The following is a 27534-nucleotide window of genomic DNA, read 5'->3' on the forward strand; positions in this document are numbered from 1 at the left end:
TATGATAATCATAATTATCCCTAAATTTTGTATAGTTTCGGATCTCCTTGATCTTTTATAAACAAGAGGAATCTGGATTTCAGACCTCTTAAGATAAAATGAATGTGTGTATATGACCCCAAACTAAAATTTTTAACTGTCATTCAAACCATACTAAGGACAAGATAAGAACGAAAATTATCGAGCATTAACTTAATTGAGCAAAAAGGCCAGACAGCTACGCAATCCATTAATTAAATGGCATTAAATTAAAAAAGATACATCGAGATTAGAACCCCCCCCCCCCCCCCAAAGGCCATATCCTCATGGTTGCATGCAATATTTCTCACCTATCAATAGGATCCACAATGCATGGCTATGCAATATATAGAATCCTCCCAAGTAACAAAACTTCAAACTTCCAGAGGCAGCATCTTCTGTACTATGAAGTAATTTTGGCTAATCAAGGGAGACAATGCGCTTAAGAACAGGAAGATACATTAGCTACTCGTTCTCATAGAAGCTCACCTTCCTCCTGTTCTCCATCAGCATCATCAACTTCATTTTCTTCATCTTCTTCAGGTGCGTCTGGATCCACACCCTAACATGAGGAAAGAATATTAGTCCTTGAAACATGGAATCAAACTAGCGTGAGCAAGGTACAAACCTTCATCTGTTTCTCCAAACGCTCTAAACCTTTTTTTGCTGCTTCATTTTGTGGGTTTATCCTGGAATTCCAAAAAAAAAAAGTGTTTTTCATGGTCGGTACTCGGTGGCAAAGAGAGGACTGCCTTGTCATAAACATTTGTATAAACAGCTCACAGTTGTGCACAAAATTCCTATTCAGATGAAAGAATCAAAAAGAATCTTGTATAAGGTAACCTCAGTGCAGCCTCATAATGTGACAAAGCTTCTTGCAGCAAATTCGTGGCCGCAAATACTTGTGCCAACTTGATGTGAAGGGAATCATCTGCCCAGTCTTTCAGATACCTCTCAAGAAGTGATACAGCATCTCCATTTCGACCCTCAGCAACATGAAGCTCAGCCAAGGCCAATGCAGCTCCAAGGTAACCAGGCTCTAAACGGAGGGCTGATTCATAGAACTTTTTGGCCTGTTACAAAATTAGGAAAAAACTCTACCACTTTAGACCAAGGAAACCAGTCCCTACAATTCAGATAGATGGACACAAAGACAGGAGTTCTCATAGGTAAGGGAGATGATAAAAAAGGTTACTTCATGGAACTAACAATTTTCACTACTTCTTAATGCTTTTACTATATATCTGCATATATTCGAGTATTATGCAAGTATTTAAAAAACAATAAATAATTTTCAGTTGCATATGCTATATGTTAGTGACTTATTGTCAGCACAATGTTTTCATTAGAAGATCATTACATTAAGATAGAAAATGAGAAGCCATTTCAATCGGACATCCTGATCATCATTTGAACCTTTGAAATTCTTCACTGACAAGTTCAGTGTTTGAAATCAATAAAGAGAACTGGTTCAAATATTCATTTACCGAAAAAAGAGAAACTGGTTCAAATAATAAATATCTGTTGAAATGCAATGAGTAAATTTTCAGTACTTAAAGAGCCAAGGCCAATGCAGTTTTCATGTAGCAACAAGGAGTTGTTGGCTTGTTGCCTAGCATGGACTTGACCCATACACTAGGGGGGAAGAACCAACTGACAAGTACGAGTTGAGGCACTGAGTATACCTCACCTTAGCAACTCAGTTTATTTAATTTCACCTTTAATTACCAAATTGTCAGTATCTCACAAACCGGCCTACCAGGGAAAGAGGGTCGGATTAACCCCGAAGCCAAGAGAACTGCTGCCCAAATTGAATAACCTTTGATGCTATTTTCTTCTATGGAGATAAATTTCTACTCATGAACTTTGATGCAGACATTATCTGTAACTAACCTTCTCTCTCCCACTAGAATTACTAGCATGCACATCACCAACTAATTTAAGTGCCTTTGCTGACTGAGGCATTGCCTTCATTGCCTCCCTCGCAGCATACAGGGCCTCCTTGACTTTAGAGAGCGCCAAATATGAACGAACTAGACCTGAAACCAACATGAGTTCCCAGTCAAAAAAGATTCTTTGTTACTATTTCCCCTTTCTCATGTATAAGCATTGAAATACAGAATGGTGGTAGGTGTAATATGTATGCAGGTGAAAGACAATCAATCACACTCATGAGTAATGGTTTTCTTCATAACCATACCTTGGTATGAACGAAGATCAGGCCGTAACTCTTGAGCTCCCCTGAATGCAGTCACAGCTGCATCTGGTCGATTTAGTGATAAAAACAGGTTACCCTGAAAGTGTATAAATGTCACGGTGTTCAAATGAGAATCAATGACAAATAATTTGTCAGAAATAAACTACAAGAAATTTGCAAGAGAAGTATATCATCCATTTTCTTAATGAATGGCACTTATTACCTTCATTATATAACCTGGTATGTGCCTCTCATCAACTCGGAGACTCTGGTTAAGAAAAAACATTATATTGCTGACATGATTTGTCAGAAAAAACAATATGAGTAAATTAATTCAAAACGAAAAACACTCACCTGCTCAGCATAAGCCAAAGCTCCTCGCTCGTCTTTCCTTTCCCACAATACAGATAGAGCTACAAAGATCTCTGGCCTTGTAGGGTCAATATTCAGCAAATCATGCACCAACCTGTTTAGCTTGGAGTAATCAGACTTCATCTTTAGAAGCATTGCATATTCATCCATGTAGGTCACAATGTACGGATCAACGGATCGAGCCTGCAGTGGTCCTTAATTTTCAGGAGTTCGATCTTTGCCATCTACACATGAGTAATATTTCTTCTCACCTTTTCAAAATTCAAAATGGCATCTTCATTTCTTCCAATAATGGCCTCGACCTTCACATACAATTTATACCCGAAGTCAGATAGAACAATACATGGAAATGCGTAGCTAGTTAGAACTCAAGCCTACCTAATAAAAAGCAAAAAGATTTTACTGTGCATTGTTTTCCACAGGAAGCCATTAAATGTATTGATCATGAGTGTAACTTAATCAGGTTCTTATTCAGTTGATGCATCCACAAATCTGCTTCAACACAAATTAGAACAGAAAAGCCACCCATGAAATTGAGTGCTTTTCATTTTCGAGCTCTTTTTCTTTTTCAGTTCTAATCCAGTAATCAACCTGAGAGGATTTGTTTTTTCCATTGAATGGCTAAAACTGTTGTCGCATCATAAACATAGTTATCAGAAAAGTAACCAGTCACCCCTCAAAGTCCAAATGTAACCAAGGCAAGTTTAAAAGGCATACCCAGCACACAAGGATCCTGCCACTGCAGGGTCTGGGGAGGGGAGATATGTACGCAGCCTTACCCCCACTTCGCAGAGAAGTAATTTCCCAATTGACACAACCACCAGGTCGCAATGGAAAAACCTTACCTCTGTGTCGAGAGCCGCCCTTATACTAACGCAAATTTTCAGCACTATTGATTCTTTGCTGAATCATGAAGTAGGTGTTATTCAGGTGGTGGTTCAAATTCAACCATAGTTATCAAGGCGTCGCCATGGCGTCCAGACTCCATGGTCACCTTGGACGCCTTGGGTGCCATGGTGGGCGCCATGGCAGATGCCTTGCCGCCATGGCGGTATCGCCTTGTTTTTTTACCCTCTAAAACGCCATGGTCGCCTTCCCGCCTTGATAACTATGAATTCAACTACTAATATCAACATTTTCTCATCATTTTGTACAATAAAGGCTGATCTCCCGACTGTAAAGATAGAATAAATGAATAAGGGATGATTGTTCTCTCATCCACCATTAGAGACATAAATATAAATATGCTAAATGTGCATGATATTTTCCCAAAGAAAAAAGTACATCAAGAAGGTAGGGCTGGTAAAAGGGTGGAAATACATCATAATGCATCTCCTGATTCCTAAATGTTAAACAATAATAACTTCTTGATACTACTTCCTGAAGAACAAAATCAAGAATACCAACTTAAAATCAGACCGATTTATATGTTTATGTGGAAGTGAGTAAACAATCAAAAAAGAGAATATAAAAATTGTGACCAGGATGCAAGATAGCCGCCTGGTTGGGAAATTGATCAATTTTGAACCAAATTGAACCTAAATCCAGTCTGGCCCGGCTCATTTTGGTCCAAAGTTGAGCCTAGATATGGCCGTTGCATCCCTGAATACAACAGATTTGAAAAATAAGCTTTCATTTATTGCAGTGTGACTAGAGCTAACCTTTGCAATCTCAAGTAAAATGTGTACATTATTAGGAAAACGTTGTAGCAGTTCAGTGAAAAGCTCCAAACCACCTGAGAATCAAGAAAAAGGATGTAAAGTAACACACTAAATAAAAGGTCAATGACAGTAGATTATGGCATGCGTGTAAGAAACAGTTGGTACAAGCAATTGTCAAGTGTCAAGACTCAAATTTATGCCTGCGATACCACGTTTATTGAGTTAAATTCAGTAATTCTAAAGCCTGGTCTGGTCTGGATGGTCAAATCATTTAAGCCTCCACCAAGCTTCAAAATGGTTGGGTCAACCCTTGGACAACATTTCCTTTAAAAAGTTTACTTATCCATGGACTAGCCAACCCGGATGGCTGGACCATAAAACCAGATTATTGGACCATCAATGATCACTAGCAAGGCCACCTTGTATACAATACAACAGTCACATTTCCTCTAAAATCTCTCCACAAAAAAAAACACTTCAGTTTTCACATTCTTTCTTTCAATAGCTTTCTTTAATCCCTGTAAGCCAACTAAGTTTCACATGGATAAGTGGCGAAGGCTGCACTTTATGCTACAGTAGCCACAGCCATACAACTGGGGTGTAGTTGCTGCAGTCATGATTCATCAATCAGCAATTAACACTTGCTTGGAAGCAAGGTTCTAAATCTCGGTTTAGAGGCCTGTTCAACCCTGGTCGAAACCGATAATTCCTAAGTTTCGACCGAAACCTGGTATTTTCTGGGCAAAACTCGACATGTCATGGGTTGGACAAAACTGGTCGAAATCAGGTTGAAACTTGGTACAAGTCAGTATCAACTCAAGGTTCGTCTCGGATTCTGTCGAAACTGAGATTAAGAACCATGCTTGGAAGCCTAAAAGCAACCGAAGTATTGAACCTTACTTTCTCTTTTTCTTCCTCATTAGGTTTTTTATACAAACAATGATAGAATATGGTCGATCTTCTGACATTTTCCTCTTCCCCCCCCCCCCCCCCCACCCACAGTCCCACACACACACCTCTTTTCTTTGGGTTATACTACTCTGAGCACCCGCTAGCCTGAGACAACTTCAGATTCTTCCCCTTGTTTTTCATAAGATCCCATATACCTCTCTTTAGCCATCAAAAAGAGACAGAACAAATGATTTAACTCAATTCACCAAATCACACTTGTTCTTTACCAAGAAGATTACAACTTGAAAACCAAGAATAGTTTACCAAAGAGAAGGCTGTTGAGAAGTTTACAAAGCCAGGCAGCAACCAAGGATCGAGATCTCAGTTTCAGACCTGAATTCGGTCAGGCCCGAAACCAAGACGTGTCAGATCTCATTTCAAGGTTTCGACTTTCGACCCAGAGCCTCCCTGGGTTGAAACCCAGGATAAAAACTTGGGTTTCAACCATGGGTTTTGTTTTGTCCAAGGCCCAAAACCGAGACAACTCAAAGATTCCGGTCAGTTTCGGCCGAGATTTAGTTCCATGGCAGCAACAACAAGATCATTGCTATCAAGGAGATGCTTCAACTACTCGATTAGAAATCCAAGTTGTGGGTTAAAGGTGACATCAGAATCTCCTTTGCTAGTGCAAGCTTATGTGGGCCACCCTAACTATAACCTCCTTGTTTACAATCAACTATTATAAAACCCTAAATAGTCCCTAAAACAGACCAGGTTTACAATATTATTCTCATGGACATGAATCCAATTGTCTTCCACCTTTTGACAGGTGAAAACTGAAAACAGTTCAAGAATAAGCTCAAAACAAGTAAATCCCTTGTTTGCCTGGTTCCACATTTGGTTCTGGTGTTTTACAGGAAGAGAAAGAGTCTCTCGTCCATTTCCTTAATTTAATATCTAAACAACCAAAGTAATAAGTCTTAATCTTGAAAGAAATTTATTCTCTAAACAAGAGGATAACTATTCTACCTTTGTAATCATTTGAAGCAATGCAACACTGGGCCTCAACATACCGCTGCATACAAGGGAGGAAAAAGAAAATGGTTAATGTTAAGCTGAAGTAGAAGACTCCAAATTTTATAAAGATGTGCCAAGCATTAAATGCTCTCTGGTTGACAAATGAATGACGGTAAGATTCGATTAATCCTTGTGAAACTTAGAACATATCCTCCCACCTCCCCCCCCCCCCCCCAAAAAAAAAAATAACAAGTCAATGATCAAGTCAGACAACTTTTTATTTATTGTATTTGAAGGAGGTTTTCTGCAATCATTGCTTGGCTTAAAAATAGAAAAAGTGATAGGCTGGGTACCAACTTTCAGACTACCTGGGACATGTTCCTACCTAAGGGCAGTTTATTCTCAAACAAACTACGAAAAAATTGCCACAAGGTGCATAGCTGATCTATTGTGATTCATAAACTCCAGAGCCAGGAATTAGACTTGATGTTTTCACTAATCACTAGTGCCAGCACTGCTAGAGTGAATGAGTGGGTAAGAAAGTAGATCAGATTGTTTTATAGATACTGATTGAAAACAAAATCCACTACCATGAGTTTCTTGCTCTAAACAAGGTGATCCAAAATGAGCATCCCAAAACACCGAAGGAAAAGTGTGGAGGCATCCTGACTGATTATTTACATGCTAAAAGCAATAAAAATAAACCAAATGTGGAACCTTGACCTCTGCTAGTATACCATTTAATCTCTCTGAAACCCTATTGAAATTGAATTATTATGAATCCTACAGTGGAAATTCAAGAGGGATGAATTGGGGGAAAGTTTAAACAAATATTTGCAGTATGAAGACATCAATGGAAGATAATAGAAAGAATTGGAATTAAATTTGTTTTATATTTACCTGCAACCAACGGCTAGAGTCAAAATGATCAAATGGAGGCCTACCGCTTCTATTTGGTGTCTGGGAATTATCAATAAAAAGCATGCCATCAATGGACACTCAAAACATTTCACACCTTTAGCAATAGACATCGCAATAAAACAGATTCATTCCCTACACTAGAGAAAGAATAATTGACTTTTCAAGCAAGCAATCATAAAGTCAAAGAAAAGAAAAATACGAGAACTATGAGGCTCAGGTTAGGTTGATGTTGCTGGTATATATAGGCATTATTTAGGCTAAACAAGTGTTAGAATAATGTACTCCAGAATACCGTGGGGGTATTCTGGTCCTTTTGGGGGTGTTTTATGTTATTAAGTGTTTAGTTGGTTGTGTGGGTTTAGTCTCACATTGCCTAGCTTATATAAGTTGTAACTTCCCCTCTATTATAAATAGAGGGGATCTTTCTCTCATTAAATCAATCAATTCTATTATTTTCTTCCCTCTCTCTAACCCACGATTCTGCCAACATGGTATCAGAGCCGGTCTGATCTAGGTTAGAGAGAAAAACCCAAATTTCTCCCTCCTTTCCTTCCAATCGATCTCTCCTCTTCTTCTCCCTTTTCTCGTTTTTTCCTGCTCCTGTTTTTCTCCTTTTCAGCCCAAAAACAGGGGCAGCACTAATGAGGTAAACACCATATCGATGATTTAGTGCTGCCCCCTTTCTCTCCTATCGTTTTTTATTAAAAAATAGCTGGAAGCCTCTTCTGCGATTTTGGGGTTCCTCCTTTGAGATCAGATCTCGATAAACCTGATCCTCTAATAGAGGAACACCTTATGCAGCCTTTTTCCAGCCCTATGTTACCCTATTCCTACACCTAACTTCCCTCTTTTCTTTCTGTCCATCAATTATTATTTTTTCCAGCCTAAATCCCCAAATTGATTTCACCTTGTCAGGGTTTTTCAAAACCTTGACTCCAATCGATTTTGGGGTTTTCCCTTGTCAGATGCAGCCAATATTTCAGGGATATTTCCCACCTAATCCAGCCCTAATTGACCTAAATTTGGACCCTTTCTGATGGTTGGATTTGTTTCTACAGCAAAAATTCCTTAACCTGCTAATTTGGTTACCTGCCAAAAACCCTGACTTTCAGGTTTCAGTTTTTGCTAGTTTTTTTAGGGCTGATTACTCCCAATTCAAGGACCAATCGACCTCAATATTGCACCTATCCAAGTTTTTTGAAGACCCCTACCCCAATCGATCTCTTCTTTTCAGGGTTTTCCAAAACCCTAATAAAATCGATTTGGGCTAGGGATGTTTGCTGCTGTTCGAGTGCTTTGGAAGTGGTTCTAACATTAAAAGAGAACTCTCCTTCATCAGTTCAAGGCTTGAAAAATGTCCTTTATGCTGGTGTAGTGCTGTAATGCTGCCCTACTCTACTTCTGCGATTTTTTGGAGTCTATCCCCTTTGACGATCAAGTCTCACTCTTACTGGAGATTGATTGTTCACCTTGGAGGTTCCATTCTAGCAGCCTTGGTCAGCATCTATCACATGTCTACATCAGCAATTACAGCCCCCTTTTCCCTAAATCGATCTCAATTTCAGGGTTTTCTAAAACCTTGACAACAATCGATTTTAGGGTTAGGGTTTTCCTATCAAGCTCATATTTTAAGGAGTCTTATACATATTAGAGGAGTATTCCACCCATATTTCAGCATCATTCAACAGTTATTTTTGGAAAAAAATACAGTTCATTCTGTTGGCTTGGTTTCTTCAATTTACAACCTATTTCACTTACTTATTACTCTATAGCTGGCTGCTTCAACTGCCTATGGATGTGTCTGGTTATTTATCTTATTTTGCTGGTTATTTTTGAGCTTCACTACCTACCTGGCTGGTGTTATTGATCGGCTTCTGTAAGCATGACTGATTGATTTGTTACTGCTGCCTTCATGTGGAATCCTGCTGCCTTATGATTATGACTGAGTTTCCTTTCATTGGAGATCGAATTTCTTTCATTATTGAAAACTCGAATCTGCTACCCTGGAGATTAGCCTATTTGGGATTACACCAGTGTTCCACGATTAAATGGTTGCACCTACGAACTTATTCAGTTATGTGAAGCTTCTCTGGTTCAAATCCAGCATACTTTGGAGCTTGAATACTAGCATTGTTACTGATTCAGATCTGATCCAGTTTTGTTGAGGCTACTTCCATTCATTGCTGTCCGGATATCTTCTTAGTACTGTCTAGCATGTGGGAGTTTCTACCATGGAATCTTTTGCACAATTGCTCCTCCCTGTTTGAAGATTGATCAAGCCTTGACAATTGGAGCATTTCCTTACTTCGAATCAGATCTGTATATTTTTCAGATCTGAATATTGGAGTTAGGAGTTTCTGCCCTACAGAGGTTTCCATTCAAAGTGTTTGGTTGATTGATGGAAGATGTTTGGAGCTTTCTATGTTACCCAAGTTAATACTACTCCATTATCCCACTGTTGTTTTTCTTTCACCACCTCCCAAAACATACCTTTGGCATTACCCATAACACCCTTGGAAGTTAATGGTATTCTCTTCTTTACCATTTCTTTTTTTTCCATTACACTTGGCAGCCATTGAACCATTCTGGAATGTTATGTTTGGCCCTATCTCTAACCTAATCCCTCTTATGTCCACGTGCACTACACGTGAGGGGGGGATTATATACAATATACCTGCAGCCATTGCAGAGAGCAGAACATGCAGGGACACTTGGTGCAAAACATAGAAGGTCAGAGGCTTCACCATTGCCAATAAGTATCTACCTTGTTATTGGGTTACGTTTGCCGTAAGGGGGAGGCTGGTGTTAAAAGTTTTGAAGATGTTTGGTTATTGCCTGCCCATATGAGATCCTACAGTTTGGTTGTTTCCGCTGCTTTATCTTTATTGCTGCCTAACTCATCGGCTTGCTGCCCTAGTTACTTACCTTCAAGATTATCAGTAAGAGATTCATCCCTGGACAATTGTTGAAGATTGGTGAAAATTGATCAAGACTGCCCAAGTTTGAAGGTCTATTTTTTTTTCAAGTTCTTGAAGGTCTATTTGGGAGCTGGATTCTGCTACAACTTATTTTTCCCATTTTTCATTCAAGTTGGGCATTAGTACCTTGTATGCGCCAACTTGAGGGGGAGTGTTAGCATTGTTATGGAGAGAGTTTTTTTTCTTTTAGTCCAAGCTGGATCTTCCTTCTTTCTTATTTGTACAGTCCAGCTTGAGGGGGAGTGTTAGAATAATGTACTCCAGAATACCGTGGGGGTATTCTGGTCCTTTTGGGGGTGTTTTATGTTATTAAGTGTTTAGTTGGTTGTGTGGGTTTAGTCCCACATTGCCTAGCTTATATAAGTTGTAACTTCCCCTCTATTTATAATAGAGGGGGTCTTTCTCTCATTAAATCAATCAATTCTATTATTTTCTTCCCTCTCTCTAACCCACGATTCTGCCAACAACAAGTAATAAAGCTCAAACAGTAGACTGATGCTAGTTGATTTACCGGACTAAAATAGCTTATAGCAAGCTAACACAACCCAGCCCAACTCAAGCATGGACTGTACTAGACTTTGAGAAGTGTAGAAGGGGATCAGCATGAGTTTGTAATTCTATACTGAGACTGGATACTTTCCAGTGTCAAGGGGACACAAGACAAGTCCATTACCAATGGACATGTGACATATCATGCAGGTAATGAGTACAGTAACAGATCAGGGTTCTTTAAGTACCCACGGAAGCTCCCAGAGGCCCGACAGTTTTGACATGTTTGAGGGTCATCTGTAACAAACATCTTTGTTGTTGAGTCCAAAGTGGACTGGATCATTAGCCTTCTACACTTCTATGAGCAGCCTCAACATAGCCAACCCCCCTACTTCAAGTTGGTTAATTTAGAAAGATAAATAGAGAGTTAAAATACATGCATTGAACATAAATCAACAGCTTATCTGTCTTTATATCGAAATCCTGTATATACCTATAGACCTGACATAATTATGAGATGCTATGGGTAAGGCTTTCAAATCATGAAATATTAATTAAAAAGAAATTAAATGTGAAAAGACAGCGGTAAAGATCCAAATGAAAATAATTTCACCACAAACCTGAGGAAATAATGAAATGATATCCTTGGCTGGAACACTCAATTCAGCTAAAGCTGTAATAGCCTCCAGTATGTAAGGGCAATGCCTGTCCCAAGGATGATCAATGTAAAAAGAATAATGTACAAAAGACAATCAACAAAAAAGTAAATAGCAAGAAAGCAGATACATATGTAGTCCATACAAGATACGAGTAACTGGCAATGTCGATCCAAGGATTCACAGCATGGGCATGCAAATCTTAATACACATATAACATGTCCAAAGACTAGAGTCATGTTGAATTTCCAAACCAGGAACAAAGATCAATAATGAGATTGAGTATTACGAAGAGCAAACGAATATAGTTTAAAGGAGACGAGGAGCAAGACAACATGCACAACACAAACACAAGAAAGAAAAAATTTTGGGGTGGAGTTCATTTAAGCACATGATTAAGGTAAGGCAGATGCAAGGCACACAAATGACTTTCCCAGGAATGAGCCTGGGCCAATGGGCCTAGATAAGACTTAAGAGGTGCACACTCCCAACACCTATGCAAAATTGGGAGGTCGGATTGAAATGAACTTCTGTTTTTGTTTCTGTTGTTGTTTTTATCTTTTTGCCTCGTTTTGCTTTTGTCCCTTATATTTTCAATGTATAAAGAAAATGTTAAATTATGTACACCAGAATACCATGGGGGTATTCTGGTCTTTTGGGTGTTTTATTTATTCTTTATTTATGTATTTATGAGCAAGGGTAGAAGTGTAATTAGGGCTGTGATACTGTTCACGTGAACAGTATCGTGAATAGTGTTTCCCCTTGTAATCTCTTTTATTATTATAAATAGAGAGCTTGACTGATCTCATTGATCATTCATGCATTATTTCACAAACTTGTTTTGTTAACATGGTATCAGAGCCCAAATTTCTCCTATCTAAGTTTTCAAAACCCACCCCCTTCCTATCGTTTTTTCTTTCCTCCCATTCTCTCGATTTTTTTTCTCTCCTTTTTTGTCCTTTGCTTCTCCTCCCTTCCTAAGGGCAGCACTACAGAGATGATCATATGATCTAGTTGCTGCCCTATTCCCACCTCTGTTTTTCCCCTTTATGAGATAATTTATTTGGTTCGATTGCTGCTGGTTCATGTCTGCAATTTTTGGAGTTTCCAGAATTTTGAAGCCCTAGCCACTACCATTGATCAAGGCTGGTTTTTTGGATATTGGACACTCATCTGTAATCTAGACCAGCTGCCCTCAAGCCTCTTTTGGTTGTTGAAGACCCCTTCTCCCAATCGATTCCTCTTTTTCAAGGTTTTCTAAAACCCTGATCATTATCGATTTTTGGGAATTGGGCTGTTTGCTGCTGTGTTTTTATTGGAGCTTCTTCTCTTCATCAAGGACATCCTCTACAGGTTCCTGGATAGATTCGATCAAGCTTCTTCATCAATTTTTTTTGGATCCCCATCACCACATCAATCTCCAATTTCGGATTCTCTTCCAAAACCCTAACATTGTCGATCTCTATGGAAGGGATCTCTGCTACTGCTGATTTTTTGGGAGCTGTTTTGCCCTTCATATTGGCCCACTCGACCTTGATTTCAGCTCTTGGTTCAATATAATTGCTGGTTTTTCATTCTCCACAGCCTTGTTGCAACTATGGATGACTCTGCTGATTCCACTGCAACTTCTAATCAACCTAGACATGAAAAATTAGATTATCATACTTTTCAGCCCAATCCCATCAAACTTGATGATTGTGGTCTCAGTCAGCCTCTTTTGCTATTGCTGGCCGTGGTCTCACTGGCCACATTGATGGCACTGTTCCCATGCCTGCTGCCCCAGGTGCTGCCCTGACTCGTTGGCTTGCCAACAATGGTGTTCTCATGTCTTATTTGATTGGATCTATGACTTCGGACATTGCACATGGGTTACTCTTTTTTGGTACAGCTTCTCAGGTTCGGTCAGCCTGTAAGGAAACGTACAGACAGCTTGGTAATGATGCACAGGTCTATGAACTCAGGAAGAAGGTTCTTCATACTACTCTGGGGGACTTAACAGTCTCTAAATATTATGCTACTCTACGCAACCTTTTGCAACAGTTGGACCACTTCTCTGATTATCAACCTGATAATACTACTAATCTGGATGCCTATAAGAAACATGTGGATAAAATCAGGGTCTATGACTTCTTGGCTGGGTTGAATGTTGAGTATGACCCAATTCGTGTTCAAGTGTTGGACCATTCCCCTTTTCCCACACTTGAGCAGTCTTATGCCTTGGTCTCCTCTGAAGAAAATCGTCGAGCTGCTATGTTGCACCCTACTGTCCCTGACAGATCAGCCCTCCAGACTACTGCACCAGCTCCTTCTACACCAGTTGGCACTCTCTCTATGAGTGGTACTACTATCGGCACCATTACTTGTGAGCATTGTCATAAGCCTTATCACACCAAGGACAAATGTTGGAAACTTCATGGGAAGCCTGTTGACTTTGAGGCTAAACGGGCTGCCAAGCGAAAACCAAAAACCAAGGCCAATCACTCTGAGTCTATCACTGCAGCCCCTACTACTGACACTGGCCTATCTCAAGAGGATTTACAGGCATTCCTACATGTGCTAAAGTCTTCCACTGCTGCTACCTCTACTACACCAGCTACTGCCACTTCGTCTACTCTCTCAGGTTCACACTTTGCTCGGTCAAGTATTTCGTTTGGTGGTCATTGTGCCTCTGTAGCTTCCCATCCCTGGATCATTGATTCTGGAGCTACAGATCACATGACCGGGTCCCCTAGCCTCTTCATCGTTATTCTCCTACCTCTGGGATAGACAAAGTCAAGGTGGCTGATGGTTCCCTTTCCTCCATTTCTGAAAAAGGAATCATTAATTGCACTCCTTCCCTTCCTTTGTCCAATGTTTTACATATTCCAAATTTTACTACTAACCTTCTTTCTATTAGTAGTATAACTCGTGACCTTAACTGCAAAATCACCTTTTTTCCTTCCCATTGTGTTTTCAGGATCTTGACTCTAGGAAGACAATTGGATTGGGTAAAGTGCATGGTGGCCTGTACCTGCTTGATGATGGACATCTCACTCCACCTCCATTACTACCACTACATCAGAATTTTCTGAAATTTATCAGTGGCACTCTAGATTAGGTCACCCCCCCCCCTTAGGCATCTTAGCATCTTTATTTCCTATTTTGTTCAAACATTGTGATAAGACCGATTTCTTTTGTGAGGCTTGTGTTCTAGCCATACAGACACGTTCAACTTATTCTATTTCTAATAAAAGGAGTTCTTCACTTTTTCAATTAGTACATTCTGATGTTTGGGGCCCCAGTCGTAAGACTTCGGTTTCTGGTCACCGTTGGTTTGTTACTTTTATTGATTGTCATTCTAGACACACATGGGTTTATCTTTTACACACCAAAAGTCAAGTTTTTTCTTATTTTCAGCATTTCCATAACATGGTCAAAACTCAGTACAATGCTACTCTCAAAGTCTTGAGAAGTGATAATGGGACTGAGTATACAGAGACTCAATTTCAGAAATACCTTGCTGCTAATGGGATTGTTCATCAAACAAGTTGTGTTGATACCCCAGCCCAAAATGGTGTGACTGAAAGGAAGAACCGGCACTTGTTAGAAGTGGCCAGGGCGCTGATGTTTTCGCTCCATTTTCCCTCCCAATATTGGGGGGATGCTATTCTTACTGCAACCTATCTTATTAATCGGTTGCCTTCCCATGTTCTTGACTCCCGAAGTCCGGCTTATATTTTACATGGGAATTCCACCTTTGTGGTTCCTCCCAAAGTTTTCGGTTGTGTGTGTTATGCCAGAGACACTAAACCTCATGGCAAATTTGATCCTCGTGAGTTAAGGTGTATTTTTTTGGGTTACTCTCCAACCCAGAAAGGTTATAAGTGTTACCACCCTCCTTCCCGTCGTACTTTGGTCAGTATGGATGTGGTCTTTCCTGAAAATCTTGCCTATTATAAGTCTACACATCTTCAGGGGGAGAATTCTGGTTCTAGTGAAGATGTGCTTGTGTTTCCTCCCCTTGAAATTCCTCCTTTGGCTGCTGCCCAGCCTCCTACCACTGCTGTTCAGTCTCCTTTGGCTGCTGCCTAGCCTCCTTTGGCTGTTGTCCCTTCATCTGTAGGGACTCCTTTACAGGGGGAGTATGTAGGAAATAATGGTGATAATGATCATTGTCAAGGGGAGTTGACTCCAGTCCAGAGAATCATCAGTAAATTTCATAAGAGAATTGACAACTTTAATATCATCACCTACAAGAGACACTCCAACAGAGGGCAGCATCAATCCACTGTGGCACCAATACCTATCCAATTGCCGACCCAGGAGTCAGATCCTCCTCCTTGTGGTGAGACCTCTCCTTCCGATCTACCTATTGCTCATCGAAAAGGTACTAGGACTTGCACCCTGCATCCCATTTCTCGCTTTGTTTCTTATAGTTCTCTTTCTCCATCTTTTCGTGCATTTGTGTCCTCTCTTTCTTTTATTTCTATTCCTAAAAACTGGCAGGAAGCATATACAGATGGAAAGTGGAAGGCAGCTATGTTGGAAGAAATGAGAGCTTTAGAAAAAAAACAACACTTGGGATCTTGTAACCCTCCCTCTAGGAAAAAAACCAGTAGGATGTAAGTGGGTGTTTGTGGTCAAACAAAAGATTGATGGATCTGTGGATCGGTATAAGGCACGTTTGGTTGCAAAGGGCTTCACCCAAACAAATGGGATTGACTATCAGGAGACTTTTGCCCCTGTTGCAAAATTGAATACAGTTCGGGTTTTACTATCGTGTGCAGTTAATCTTGGATGGGATCTCCAACAGTTGGATGTGAAGAATGCCTTCCTAAATAGGGAACTTTGTGAGGAGGTATACATGGATATTCCACCAAGTTTTTCTTCTGACAATAATAAAGGCAAGGTGTGCAAATTGAAGCGAGCACTGTATGGGCTGAAGCAGTCACCTCGAGCATGGTTTGGTTGGTTCCACAAGGCAATGACATTTGTTGGCTACAAACAAAGTAATGCTGATCATACTCTCTTTATGAAGAGGGTTGGTGAGAAGCTCACTGTTCTTATAGTGTATGTGGATGACATTGTGGTTACAGGCAATGATGGGGATGAGATCAACCAGTTGAAGAGGTTTCTTGGGCAGGAATTCGAGATTAAAGATCTAGGGCCGCTACGGTGCTTTCTTGGGATTGAGGTTGCCAGATCTTCTAAAGGCATCTTTCTCTCCCAAAGGAAGTATGTCCTAGACTTATTGGCTGAAACTGGTTTGTTAGGATGTCACCCTTCAGATACTCCTATGGAGGCTACTGTTCGTCTCAAAGAAAAGGAGGGTGAACCTGTTGATAAAGGCCGGTACCAACGCCTAGTGGGAAAGCTGATTTATCTCTCACATACTCGTCCAGCTATTGCTGTTGTTGTGAGTACTGTGAGTCAGTTCATGCATGATCCCTATTCTTCTCACATGGAGGCTGTTCTTCGGATTCTCAACTACTTGAAGTCAGCTCCTGGAAAAGGCATTCTTCTATCTCCTAATGGTAACCTACGGGTAGAGGCATATACCGATGCTGACGGGGCTGGTTTTGCAGATTGGAAGTCTATCTCTGGGTACTATTCTTTTATAGGAGGCAATTTGGTCACTTAGCATAGCAAGAAGTAGAATGTGGTGGCTCGTTCTAGTGCTGAAGCCGAGTTTCGGGCTATGGCACAGGGCATTTGTGAGTTACTTTGGTGGAAACGCTTGCTACAAGATCTTAGTGTTCCTGTTCATCTTTCCATGATGTTGTACTGTGATAACAAAGCTGCAATCAGCATTGCATACAACCCGGTACAGCATTATCACACTAAACAAGTTGAAGTGGACAGACATTTCATCAAGGAAAAGCTGGAAGAAGGGTTGATTTGTGTTCCCTTTGTGAAGTCTGCTAATCAGGTTGCTGATATCTTCACTAACGGATTATCTGGGAAATTGTTCCATCCCATTCTAGCCAAGTTGAGCATGATTGATATATTTGCACCAACTTGAGGGGAAGTGTTAAATTATGTACACTAGAATACCATGGGGGTATTCTGGTCTTTTGGGTGTTTTATTTATTCTTTATTTATGTATTTATGAGCAAGGGTAGAAGTGTAATTAGGGCTGTGACACTGTTCACGTGAACAGTATCGTGAACAGTGTTTCCCCTTATAATCTCTTTTATTATTATAAATAGAGAGCTTGACTGATCTCATTGATCATTCAAGCATTATTCCACAAACTTGTTTTGTTTACAGAAAATGACTAAATTCTCTTAGTTCTTGGATTCTTACTGTAGCTGCTCTACATAGATCACAGCTGGTATTTCTGTGCATGAGCTGTGGGTTATTCTTCCTGGTGAAGTTGTACAACTCTCACAGAATACAAGGAAGGCACGTTCTTGATGATCTGGTATAAATTGCAGAAAGAAGAAATGCAATTTTTCCCTTCAAATCCAATCATCAGCTGATTCTTTTGTAATTTCTTTTTGGGAGGGGTAGACGGGTTCCTATAGAACTGACAAGGATGCATCATGCACCAAAAATGAACTAGGTAGAATAGGAGTAGAGACCAAAAGGTCACTATCAGTTTCTCTCTCTCTCTCTCTCTCTCTCTATACAGTTAGCTAGAAGAGAAAGAATCAGTCTGAATCAAGATTTAGCTAATGTTATGCACAGGAGAACTAGATTAAATTCTTTAGAGCCTATTCATACACCAACTCCAAGTATAAAAGGTCTTTACCTGGTGTAGTGAAATCTGAAAAGCCATCAATGATCCTCCATAGGCCTACTGATCTTGTTGATAAAGTTAAACATAACCAATCAGGATCTAGATAAAAGGTCTTTACCTCTTGTAGTGAATTCTGAACAGCCATCAATGATCCCCCATAGGCCTAGTGATCTTGTTGATAAAGTTAAACATAACCAATCAGGATCTAGATAATGTAATGCTCTAAATAAAATTAAATTCCACTACTCAGCCTGCACAGACAGCAAGTATATGGTTCTCTGTGTGGTGTAGTGAGATGCCATAATCAGATCTGGTGACTTGTTTGAATCAAGATGTAAATAATGTTATGCTGTAAAGAAAACTGAACTCTGTTCTTCACAGCTCCATGTATACCAAGTAATAGGATCACTGCATGGAAATATTAGTCCTTGGACCTTTTCTGATTTTACTTCACTTAATGCAGCTCCTAGTTCATGATGTTAAAGGGCACAAAGCATTCATAGGAAATACCATAATGGATACGTTTACAGAAACAGGCTGGCATAGAAACTTTCTACGTGTAATCGATTAACAGCTTCAGAAAACCATAATTAATGCATCTAAAAGAGTTTGACCACACCTAAAGTGCAGCAAAGCATTGACCATACCAAGTAAGAGCAAAGATGACATTACACATTCTTCACTGAGTGTTTTGAGATTCAGTACGAAGAACACATTCAGAGAACAATTAGAAGTTCATTCCCAGGAAAACAAATAAAAAAATCAGAGAGAAAATCATACAAACAAGGAAGACTAAGATACAAAATTTATTACTATTCAGGTAACAAAATGGATCATCAGGTAATGCAACTTGGCAGACCTCAAACACTCTTTGTAACAAGCAACTGCAGCACGATTATGTCTAGAATGCCGATAAAGCTTGCCCATGGTCAGGTTCATCCGCAAAGTCCTTGATTTGCTTGGAATTCCCTCCATCTGCGTAAGAAAGCAACACCAGTATACATTTTAAACCAGTGAAACTAGAAACATCAGAACAAGGTTAATCATGTCTTAAGCATCCTGTAACAGAAGCAAAAGAATGAAATTTCTGTTTCCCTTTTTTGATACATAGGATGTATACTTTTCCAGCTCCAAAGTAGAGGAATATGTTGTCTTTCTACCATTGAGGACTTTATCAATGTAATTGTTTTGTACTTCTTATAGTCGTTGGTTGACATAAGCGAGTAAGAGATGCATATTGCACATGACAAAGGAAAATGTCGGAATAAGAATTGTTAAGTCAATAACTAAGAAAATTTTATGAGTAAAATCAATGGGAAAAAGGGTGGGTTCCTATCTGCCTGTTGTAGGAACCCATTCTCACATGCCCACCACTTTTTTAACACATGGACAAGATACTTTGGCATTTTCACTGTTGGATAGATGAGGATCAACCTAGATAGGCCACATGTCAAATTAGTCACCTGTCTCAACCAAAAGATGGGTTTTTTCACGTTTTTGTATGGTCCCTGCTGTATAAACAGTTCCACAAAGAATCTCACCTTTTTAAACAAATTTTGCAACCACTATAATGGCATATAGAGAAATCAAACAGGTCTGAAACTTAGCATATGACTAGTTGATTTGGTGGAAAATATATCAACTGAGTTTGGGCACTTCTAGAGCAGCCACATGGCGGTTATTGGCAGTGAAAGTAGGTGTTTGGGGAAGGTTTCCTACATCGGGCATGTAGGAACCCTGCCCCTAATTAATAACCATGAGAAGAAAAAGATAGTTGATAAGTCTCTTTAGACAGCAAAAATAATATATTAATATGGTAAAGTCAACAATGACAAAATCCATTAGTCATACACTTCAAAACAAAGTTGTCACAGCGTCTAGGCGACTCAAGGCGTTGGAGGAGGCCTAGAAGGCAGACGCAAGGCGGACAAGGTGCCTGGACACCTTGGTCGCCTTGGACGCCTTGACAACTCTGCTTCAAAATTGATGAAGAGACGACTCCTACTTGATCACATTAAGGAGATCTCTTAAGTAAAAGTAACCAATAAAAAATGAAAAATATAAGCCATTTTGTAGTTCAATTAGAAGTAACCAATACCAAAGGAAAATAAGAACCATTTTGTAGTTCAACTGTCACGGTACAATTTTAGTAACGGATTTCCGAAAGGAAATTTACTGCTTTGTGTGCTCTTTCGGAGGTTTTCTTCCATAAGGTTCGCTTTTATTAATAATAGGTAAGGCAAAGCACAACTTAGAGGTACAAAATGTATATGTTAATTGGCTATGAACACTGAACAGGAAGCTATACAGCTTGTACATCATAAGAGAGCTATCAAAAGAATCCTCACCAATCCCAAACAAGAATTTGGTAAGACAACCCTTTGAAGTCCTTGAGGATCAACAACCAAGGTTCGAGATTTCAATTTCGAGTCGAAACCAAAATATTTTGGGTTTCAACCAAAACACTGCCTGTTTCGGCTGGCCATATTTCGTTTGGCCATTTCGATTGTCAAATGGTCTTATTTTTACCCGAAACTTCAAGAAAACCCTAATTAAGCATTTCTAAACATATTGGAACCTTTAGATCTTAAAAAAAACACCCAAAGTAGTTTGGTTTCGTACCCTAGGTTGGTAATGTACGTCGTTCCCTGTTATATGCTTTCTCAAATAAAGCCTATTCTACACATTTTAGTATTAGAACAGACAAAATTCAATGAAAACAACTAAAATATGCATTAATGAAGAAAAATCATTTAATATTACACAATGTCAAAGTGTTACAAGTAATCAAGTACAAGTTACAAACAAGGTTAACCCCCCCTATAAAACCGTTCCCCCAACTCCATGTCAATACCACATGGAGTTCCGGAAAGGCTTGAAACCTTTGGTAAAAAGGGGTATACCTCTAAGTTTGAATCTTACACAAATCTTGCTCAAATGCAGCAAATCATTGTTGAAGATGCATTGTAATAGTCCCCAGTAATTTGATCCACCAAGAAATGTAGGTGATTGGCCAAAAATACCAAATCTAGTGTTTTTTAGAGTTTTTCCCATCTAACAGGTGAAACCATTCACCCAAAAAAAACAGGTGAAACCACTCAAAACTCACGAAATGGGTCAGAATTTCGACTCATCTCGATCGAAACAGTGCTTTTATATGCACTGTCTTGTACCAAAACCAAGAGTAGAAACCGAAATTTTTGTATTTTTAGATCGTAACCTTGCATTCCTATTTAGTTGCACCCAATTTCGTTTCGACCAAGATTTTGAACTATGTCAACAACCAAAAGTTGCGAGGACAAAGAATCTACTAGATTATTGATGAGAACAGAGCTCAAAGATTTAGGACATATCAGGGGAGATACAGACATACATGGCCATGCATCACTTCATTGTAGCTAGATGTTCCATATTAACTTGTGTGGATGCATATTTATGTTTACTTAGTGTACTTTTTTTTATTTTGTTGTATTTTATTTTATTTAGTGTCAAACTGTTATGTACTAATGTTGTAATGCTATGTGGATATGTTGGAACTTCTGAGATTTTCTTCCATTCTCTGTACCATGAGTGATTCCTTGCAAACTTTGCAGTGAATCCAAGTTGGTGTGATTCCAACCCCCCCCCCCCCTGTCTCTTCCCTAATTCTTCTTTCATAAGCTACCACCCTCTCTCTCCCCCCTATTCTTTTTCTCTTTGGGCTAGAATAAGACTGCTTTGTGGTTTGATGTGGATTCCCAGATCTGTTTCACCATCTTTGGACTTACAAACTTCAAGAAATTCAACTTTCCCCACTAGCCTAAACTTGATTTACACCAGTTTTCATACCAATCCCAGTTTTTCCAACTTATGGCTTAAATTACTTTTCCAAACATTATAGGAATTCATCAATTAACAGCAAAGAGGCACTGAGGACACATTTTTTGGAGTTCGGTAATGACTTAGCACTTGATCACAGCACTCCCAACTCACAGGACAGCAAAGGAAGGTAATAACCTATCATGTGTCATATTAAATTTTCATGAATCCTTAGAATGAATTTTTGCACTTGTATTTGGATTTTTTCATCATTTATGGCTGTTGTTAGACCTGGTTTTCTCCATGTATGTTGTGAATTTTGTATTAGTTGACCTTCCCAAACCCAAATTCTCTCAATCCTTGGACTTGTACTAGATTTACCAAACCTGTCCAGCAATAACAACAACAAACTAATCATGGCAATAAGAGCTATACACTGATTCCACCCTTTCAAAGAGACCAACACACAGCAAAGAGTAGCACTTTCAACGATATTGTCCATTTATCCTCCTGGTAAGACCTTCAACCATAATCCCCTTATAATGGCTTTTCTGTTTACAGGACTCACAGAAAACGATTTCAGAATATTGAGATATAGGCACAATGAGGATCAATATCATATTAGTAAGGACAGTTCCAGCCAATAATGCCCGCTATCACTAACCTCCCCGATTATCCCCCTCATGAATCTGGCAAATATCGACTGTTTAAACTTGTGATCGGACAGGTCTGATATGATCCTGAGTTCATCCATAAATCCTTGCAATGAAGTAGAAGATGGCTCAATGTCTCTATGTTTCTTTGCATAAGCACATATGGGCCACCATCCTTTTCCTAGAACAAGGCTACTGATGCTATTGATCTTATCTGAAACTATTCCCCACCAACGAGGTGCTGCATCAGTTTAATGAATTTTCAGCTCTTGGAAGGCTATTTATCTTTCTTGAGAATAAGGCCAAACTGCAATCAATGTTCAGTCTTTAATATCTTCTAAGTCTGTTTGTGTGTGAATGTTGAGGGCTTTGGAGGCATGTGGTAAGAGTGAGAGCAAGAGAGGGGGCATTGATGGTATAAATAACAAGAAAGATGGCTATTGGAATTTTGTAATTGGATCACGAGAGTGTCACTGAGTGGTTTAACTATTTAGGGTAGCACCGGAACAAAAAACAACCCACCATGCTTCATAACTAAATAAGCGATGGAACCCTGCTTCTTACTATCTAGTACAATAACTTATCAAATTATTAAGAAAAGAAAGAAATAATATTTGTACATTGGAGTTTACTGCATGCTTTACTGCAAATAAAGAAACTCAGTAATTGGGTTACGAGTTTTTCCTGTGTGTGTCTGCACATACGCATGTGGTTACAGATTTATTCCCAGATTTAACATGAAATGCACTAACAAGGGACTGCCTCATAGCTCCAGGAAAAAGTTTGATCAATTAGGTTCACTGGGCATCGCTTGGGAGACCAGCCAGGCCTTTAGCTATGGTAGCCAAATAATTTCAACAGCATAGCACCTTAGCTTACTTATCAAAAAAGGCAAAGGGAAAAAATAAAGAATAAAATAAACATTTGTTAATCAAGCAGAAAAATTATTGAAAACTATGGAGCACAATGAGAAATGGAGATTGTAGACACTAAAATTTTGCCACCACACTTGCCGATGATGACTACGGGACACAGACGGAAGGAATCTCAACCAAACCCAAGAGAACCTATGAAAAACCCAAGAGAACCCATAAAAAGCCCATAAAGGCCCACAAAGACCCATGGAAATTCCAAATCTAGAAGGCTGGGGGCACCCCTCCAGCGCGGCGCCGCGGGCCTCTACCCCCTTGTGCCGCGACACGTAACATGACGCTGCGATGATGACTTCATCCGCGGCGCCACAGATCTCGCAGCGTACAATGGGAAAGGAATGCGACGCCACAGAGAGAAGGGGGCCACATGATCACCTCAGCCAGATGACCTCATATGTGGTGCCACGATGTGTAGGCCACCCCTATCAATAGGGGGACCTCCCACCCTCAAGGAAGGAGAAGAAGAGGAGAGAGAGTAGGGCCCAATCCCACGTTTTGAGAGTTTTTGGGTGATTTCTTCCCCCCTTTCCGATTTTCGAGGGGTCTCTACAAAGGCCATACTCTTAATGGTAGATCCGTTGATTACCCCACGTAAGGAGTGGTCCTATCAATCGATTCTCTTTCAAAATCAGATAATCTTTATTCTGTCCGCATACAAATAACAAAATCCATTCAATATAGTCTTTACTCTGTCTGCATACAGATAATGAAATCCCTTCAAGATAGTCATTACTCTGTCTACATACAAATAACAAAGCCTTTGTTATAACGGATATTTTGTCTGAATAATCGTCTTTTCGATTACAATATGGGTTGAACAAGCGGGTTGATGATCCGACCGTCCGTCTTCACCTGAGCCGAGGAACGACTAAGATTGTTCATTGCATTTCCCACTCAAAGGTATAATCTCCATCTCTCTCACAATGTAGTCCCTTAAGTATCGTTGTGGTAGTGTATATAATAGTCAAGTATTCTTTCGTAAAGGATTTTGAATATAATACATGTCATATTATGCAGTTTTGGTAATTCTTAGTTACACATAATGGTATAAGTATATCATAAGAGAGAGAATATCCGACATCGAGCATCTAAACTAGAAAGAACGGTCTAACCAGACGAGATGGGGTGCTGATACCTTCCCACTCTCGTAACTTGACCCCTTATCCATTCTCTGACCAGACCATATGGAATCTCGTAGCCCTTTCTAATGGATAGGGCTACACCCATTGGGTCATAGGCCCGGATCCTAGGTGGCGACTCCATTTATTTTATATGAAGCATGATCCCAATCCTCATGCCAGAGGAACAAAAACAGAATTCCCTTTCAGTCGCCAATAGGGACCAGATCGGATGTATCCCGATGAATCGACCCCGGTACATACAGAGATCATTAAAGACATTAATTGATTTTCTTTTCACAAAGTTCACTTATGAAGTTGACTTATCGGTCTTTCCGATCTGGTCTAAGACAGACTGCAGGAGGTGCATTGCTAGTTGCTCCCAAGTCAAAGAAAGTTGCAACAGGGACTACAGTAATTATGTCCACAACAGCCCCTCTCCCCACCCTGTGGCTGCAGGCAGCCTCTTGGATCAAGTGGGAAACCAATAAATTTAACAGAAAAATGCATATACTAAACAAAAAAGTTGAGCAGAACCTCAGCAAGTGCCGCACGGTTCTCACTTAGTGCACAATGGCAAAGAGTAATTTTGAATTTCACCTGTCATGAAGATATGAGGAGGCGAATATTAGTTAGAAGTTGTCAGATTATAAAGATCTCAAAAATCGAAAAGATTCTGCAGGAAATGAAACCAAAAAAAAAAAAGGAAAAAAGCAACCGAAAAATGAAAACCACCTCATTTTCATTAATTGCTGAAATGTTCATCGAATTTGGAGAAGATGACCTGTTCGATGTGGACAACGAGCTTCTAGAAGATGAATTTTGTTTTGGAATAATCTTGCAAAGCTGCAAAGCTTGTTTGTATGCATACTGTAAACAGAAAAAAGAGAGGCTACATGGATATCTCTCCTGGAAAGACTTCAAATCTAAAACAAATTTGTAATCCAAAACCACTTTGGTACAGGAGACTAAAATTTTAGATAAGAATATAGAATTGGAATACTAAAGTAGACAGATAACATTAAACTAGCATCGGCAAGATCTTCCTTGTTTCACTGGACTACAGTATTTGAACACTACTACAGAAAAAGGGGGGGGGGGGGCAGAAGGTTGTGCATTGAAATACTTCATCAACAAGATACTGTACAAGGCATCACATATCCAAGCAAGAAGTTCTGTCCATATCTAGCCAAAAAAGTCACAAGAAATTATCAACCATTCAATAATATTCAAAGTTTCAGGTATAAACCACATTGGCTTGCTTAACCACTAGTTGACCTTGACAGTTCAAGAACTCAACTCCACAAGGACCAGATTTAGAGAGTTTTCATATGCTTTGCCTTAGAGAATATCCTACTTTTAGCTTCTCAGGTCCAACTCCTGAGATATGTAATATTAGTTTTTTTTAGGCAAGTAGGAGAAATAGTAATCAGTGGGTGACCCTTGGCGCAACCGTTAAGTTGCGCTATTGCAACTTGTTGGTGCTCTGGGACGCTCTTTTCTTTTTTTAGGAGAAATAGTCATCCTTTAAAGTTTGACATACTATTATTATAAATAATAAAAAAGTAGATATGAACTCATCAGATGGTTGGAATATTAACAAAATTAGCCATCGAATTGAATTTTGCAATAGACCTTTTATTTTCTTCTATTTTTCAACTGTTGTCAGTAAGAACTTCAATATTTTCAAATACATTTCCAAGAAGGCCTACCACCATTCCTAGAAATGCTCGTTTCTACAAGTTTAGAAATCATTCATGAGCTAAAATGAATTATAAACCCTTACCAATGCCCGCCGATACTCCTTTTCCCCATACAATGAATCACCAAGAAGCACCTGTAACAGTAAGGCGATTCATTTTCTACACTAATCTTCCATGAAAAAGAGAGAGGCATCACTTAGCAAACTCGAAAAAATTAAGCTCTTTTGAGCATTAAACCTTAAATAAGAACCGAAGAAAAAAATAGTTCAAAAGCTTCTTAATTACCAAGTTCTCAGCCTTGATATAAGGACTGGTTTCAGCATTTGTAGCAGAAGATGAAGATACAAGGAAGCAACCCTGTCCGATACAAGCTCCATTAGATTAACAATGATACAACGTACCAAATGGAAAGGAAAGGGGAAAGAAAAAAGATTGAAGTACTAAATTAGTACTTCCTCGAAATCATCAAATACACAAACCAACGAAATATATGTTCAGGATTCAAAAGAGAGAAAGAGATTACGAGCATCTGAGCAGAGTCGTAGAGACCGTGATCAAGAAGGGTAGTGATTTGATCCTTCGGAACGTCCATTATCGAGGCGCGTCGACGAATCCACCCCCAATCTCTCTCTCTCTCTCTCTCTCTCTCTAAACACTTTAAAATTTCATTACCACAAAAAAAACTTTCAAATTTCCAAAACGCTCTCACAGTCTCAGTAGTGTTTCATTCACCTGCATAACATTTCAAAGATAAATGAATTTCGAAGTGCTACTGAGTCGCGACTTTGAGGCACGGCTTCATTATAAAAGGAAACGCTTGCATCAGCTACCGGTGACTCACCCGATCAGCTTAATGCGTCTAAGCTTTCCTTTACAACCATAGTACTATATCTCGCGATATATCGGTATCTCGGGCCTACCGAGATATCCGAAATATCCGAGATATCATGAAATATTCCCAAATATTACATTTTTCGCAATATTTAGGGGTCCATCTCGGGGGTATTTGGCCATATTTAGGCCTGAAACTTCATGACAAATTTTATTTAAGCTTAATAAACACATTTAAACCATAAAATTGTAAAAATGTGAATTCAAATTGGTGTTTTGGGCTTGCACTTGATTGACATACGTCGCCGACCTTAATGTATAAATAGTTAAATACACATAGATTAATGAAATCACAACTTAAGTTACAAATTACAAGTGCTAAATCGCTAATAGTAGTTGTTGTGCCTCCTGGATCAATCCCACTCATGCCTCGCCGAGTCGACGTCCATTGCTCTCTGTTTGAATGACATATGTGGACCACGGTATAGAATCGGAGAAGAAACGAGTGTAGTCATCCACAAGTGTCACGTAAATGGAATCATCAACGATCGTAGGTAACCTATCCTAGGATATAAACT

General features: G+C 39.4%; 1 protein-coding gene across 2 annotated transcripts; it reads right to left on the reverse strand.

Moving 5' to 3' along the window:
• Positions 1-285: 285 nt before the first annotated feature.
• LOC122669996 (anaphase-promoting complex subunit 7) lies at positions 286-26786 on the reverse strand. 2 transcript variants are annotated; one of them, XM_043866922.1, is made up of 18 exons: positions 26649-26786; positions 26411-26482; positions 26209-26259; positions 25158-25292; positions 24960-25022; positions 18781-18896; positions 11165-11249; positions 7057-7116; positions 6169-6214; positions 4249-4322; positions 2839-2889; positions 2570-2770; positions 2439-2483; positions 2219-2312; positions 1912-2057; positions 862-1091; positions 647-707; positions 286-580 (listed from the first exon to the last, which is right to left on the reverse strand). In XM_043866922.1, the coding sequence occupies exons 1-18, from the start codon at positions 26715-26717 to the stop codon at positions 494-496; spliced, it is 1686 nt and encodes a 561-aa protein (XP_043722857.1). In that variant the 5' UTR covers positions 26718-26786; the 3' UTR covers positions 286-493. The 2 variants fall into 2 exon arrangements, with proteins under 2 accessions (XP_043722857.1, XP_043722858.1); XM_043866923.1 differs by lacking the exons at positions 24960-25022; positions 25158-25292.
• Between the last annotated feature and the right edge of the window lie 748 nt (positions 26787-27534).

This window comes from Telopea speciosissima, chromosome 7, assembly GCF_018873765.1.
Source record: "Telopea speciosissima isolate NSW1024214 ecotype Mountain lineage chromosome 7, Tspe_v1, whole genome shotgun sequence".
Taxonomy (NCBI): Eukaryota; Viridiplantae; Streptophyta; class Magnoliopsida; order Proteales; family Proteaceae; genus Telopea; species Telopea speciosissima.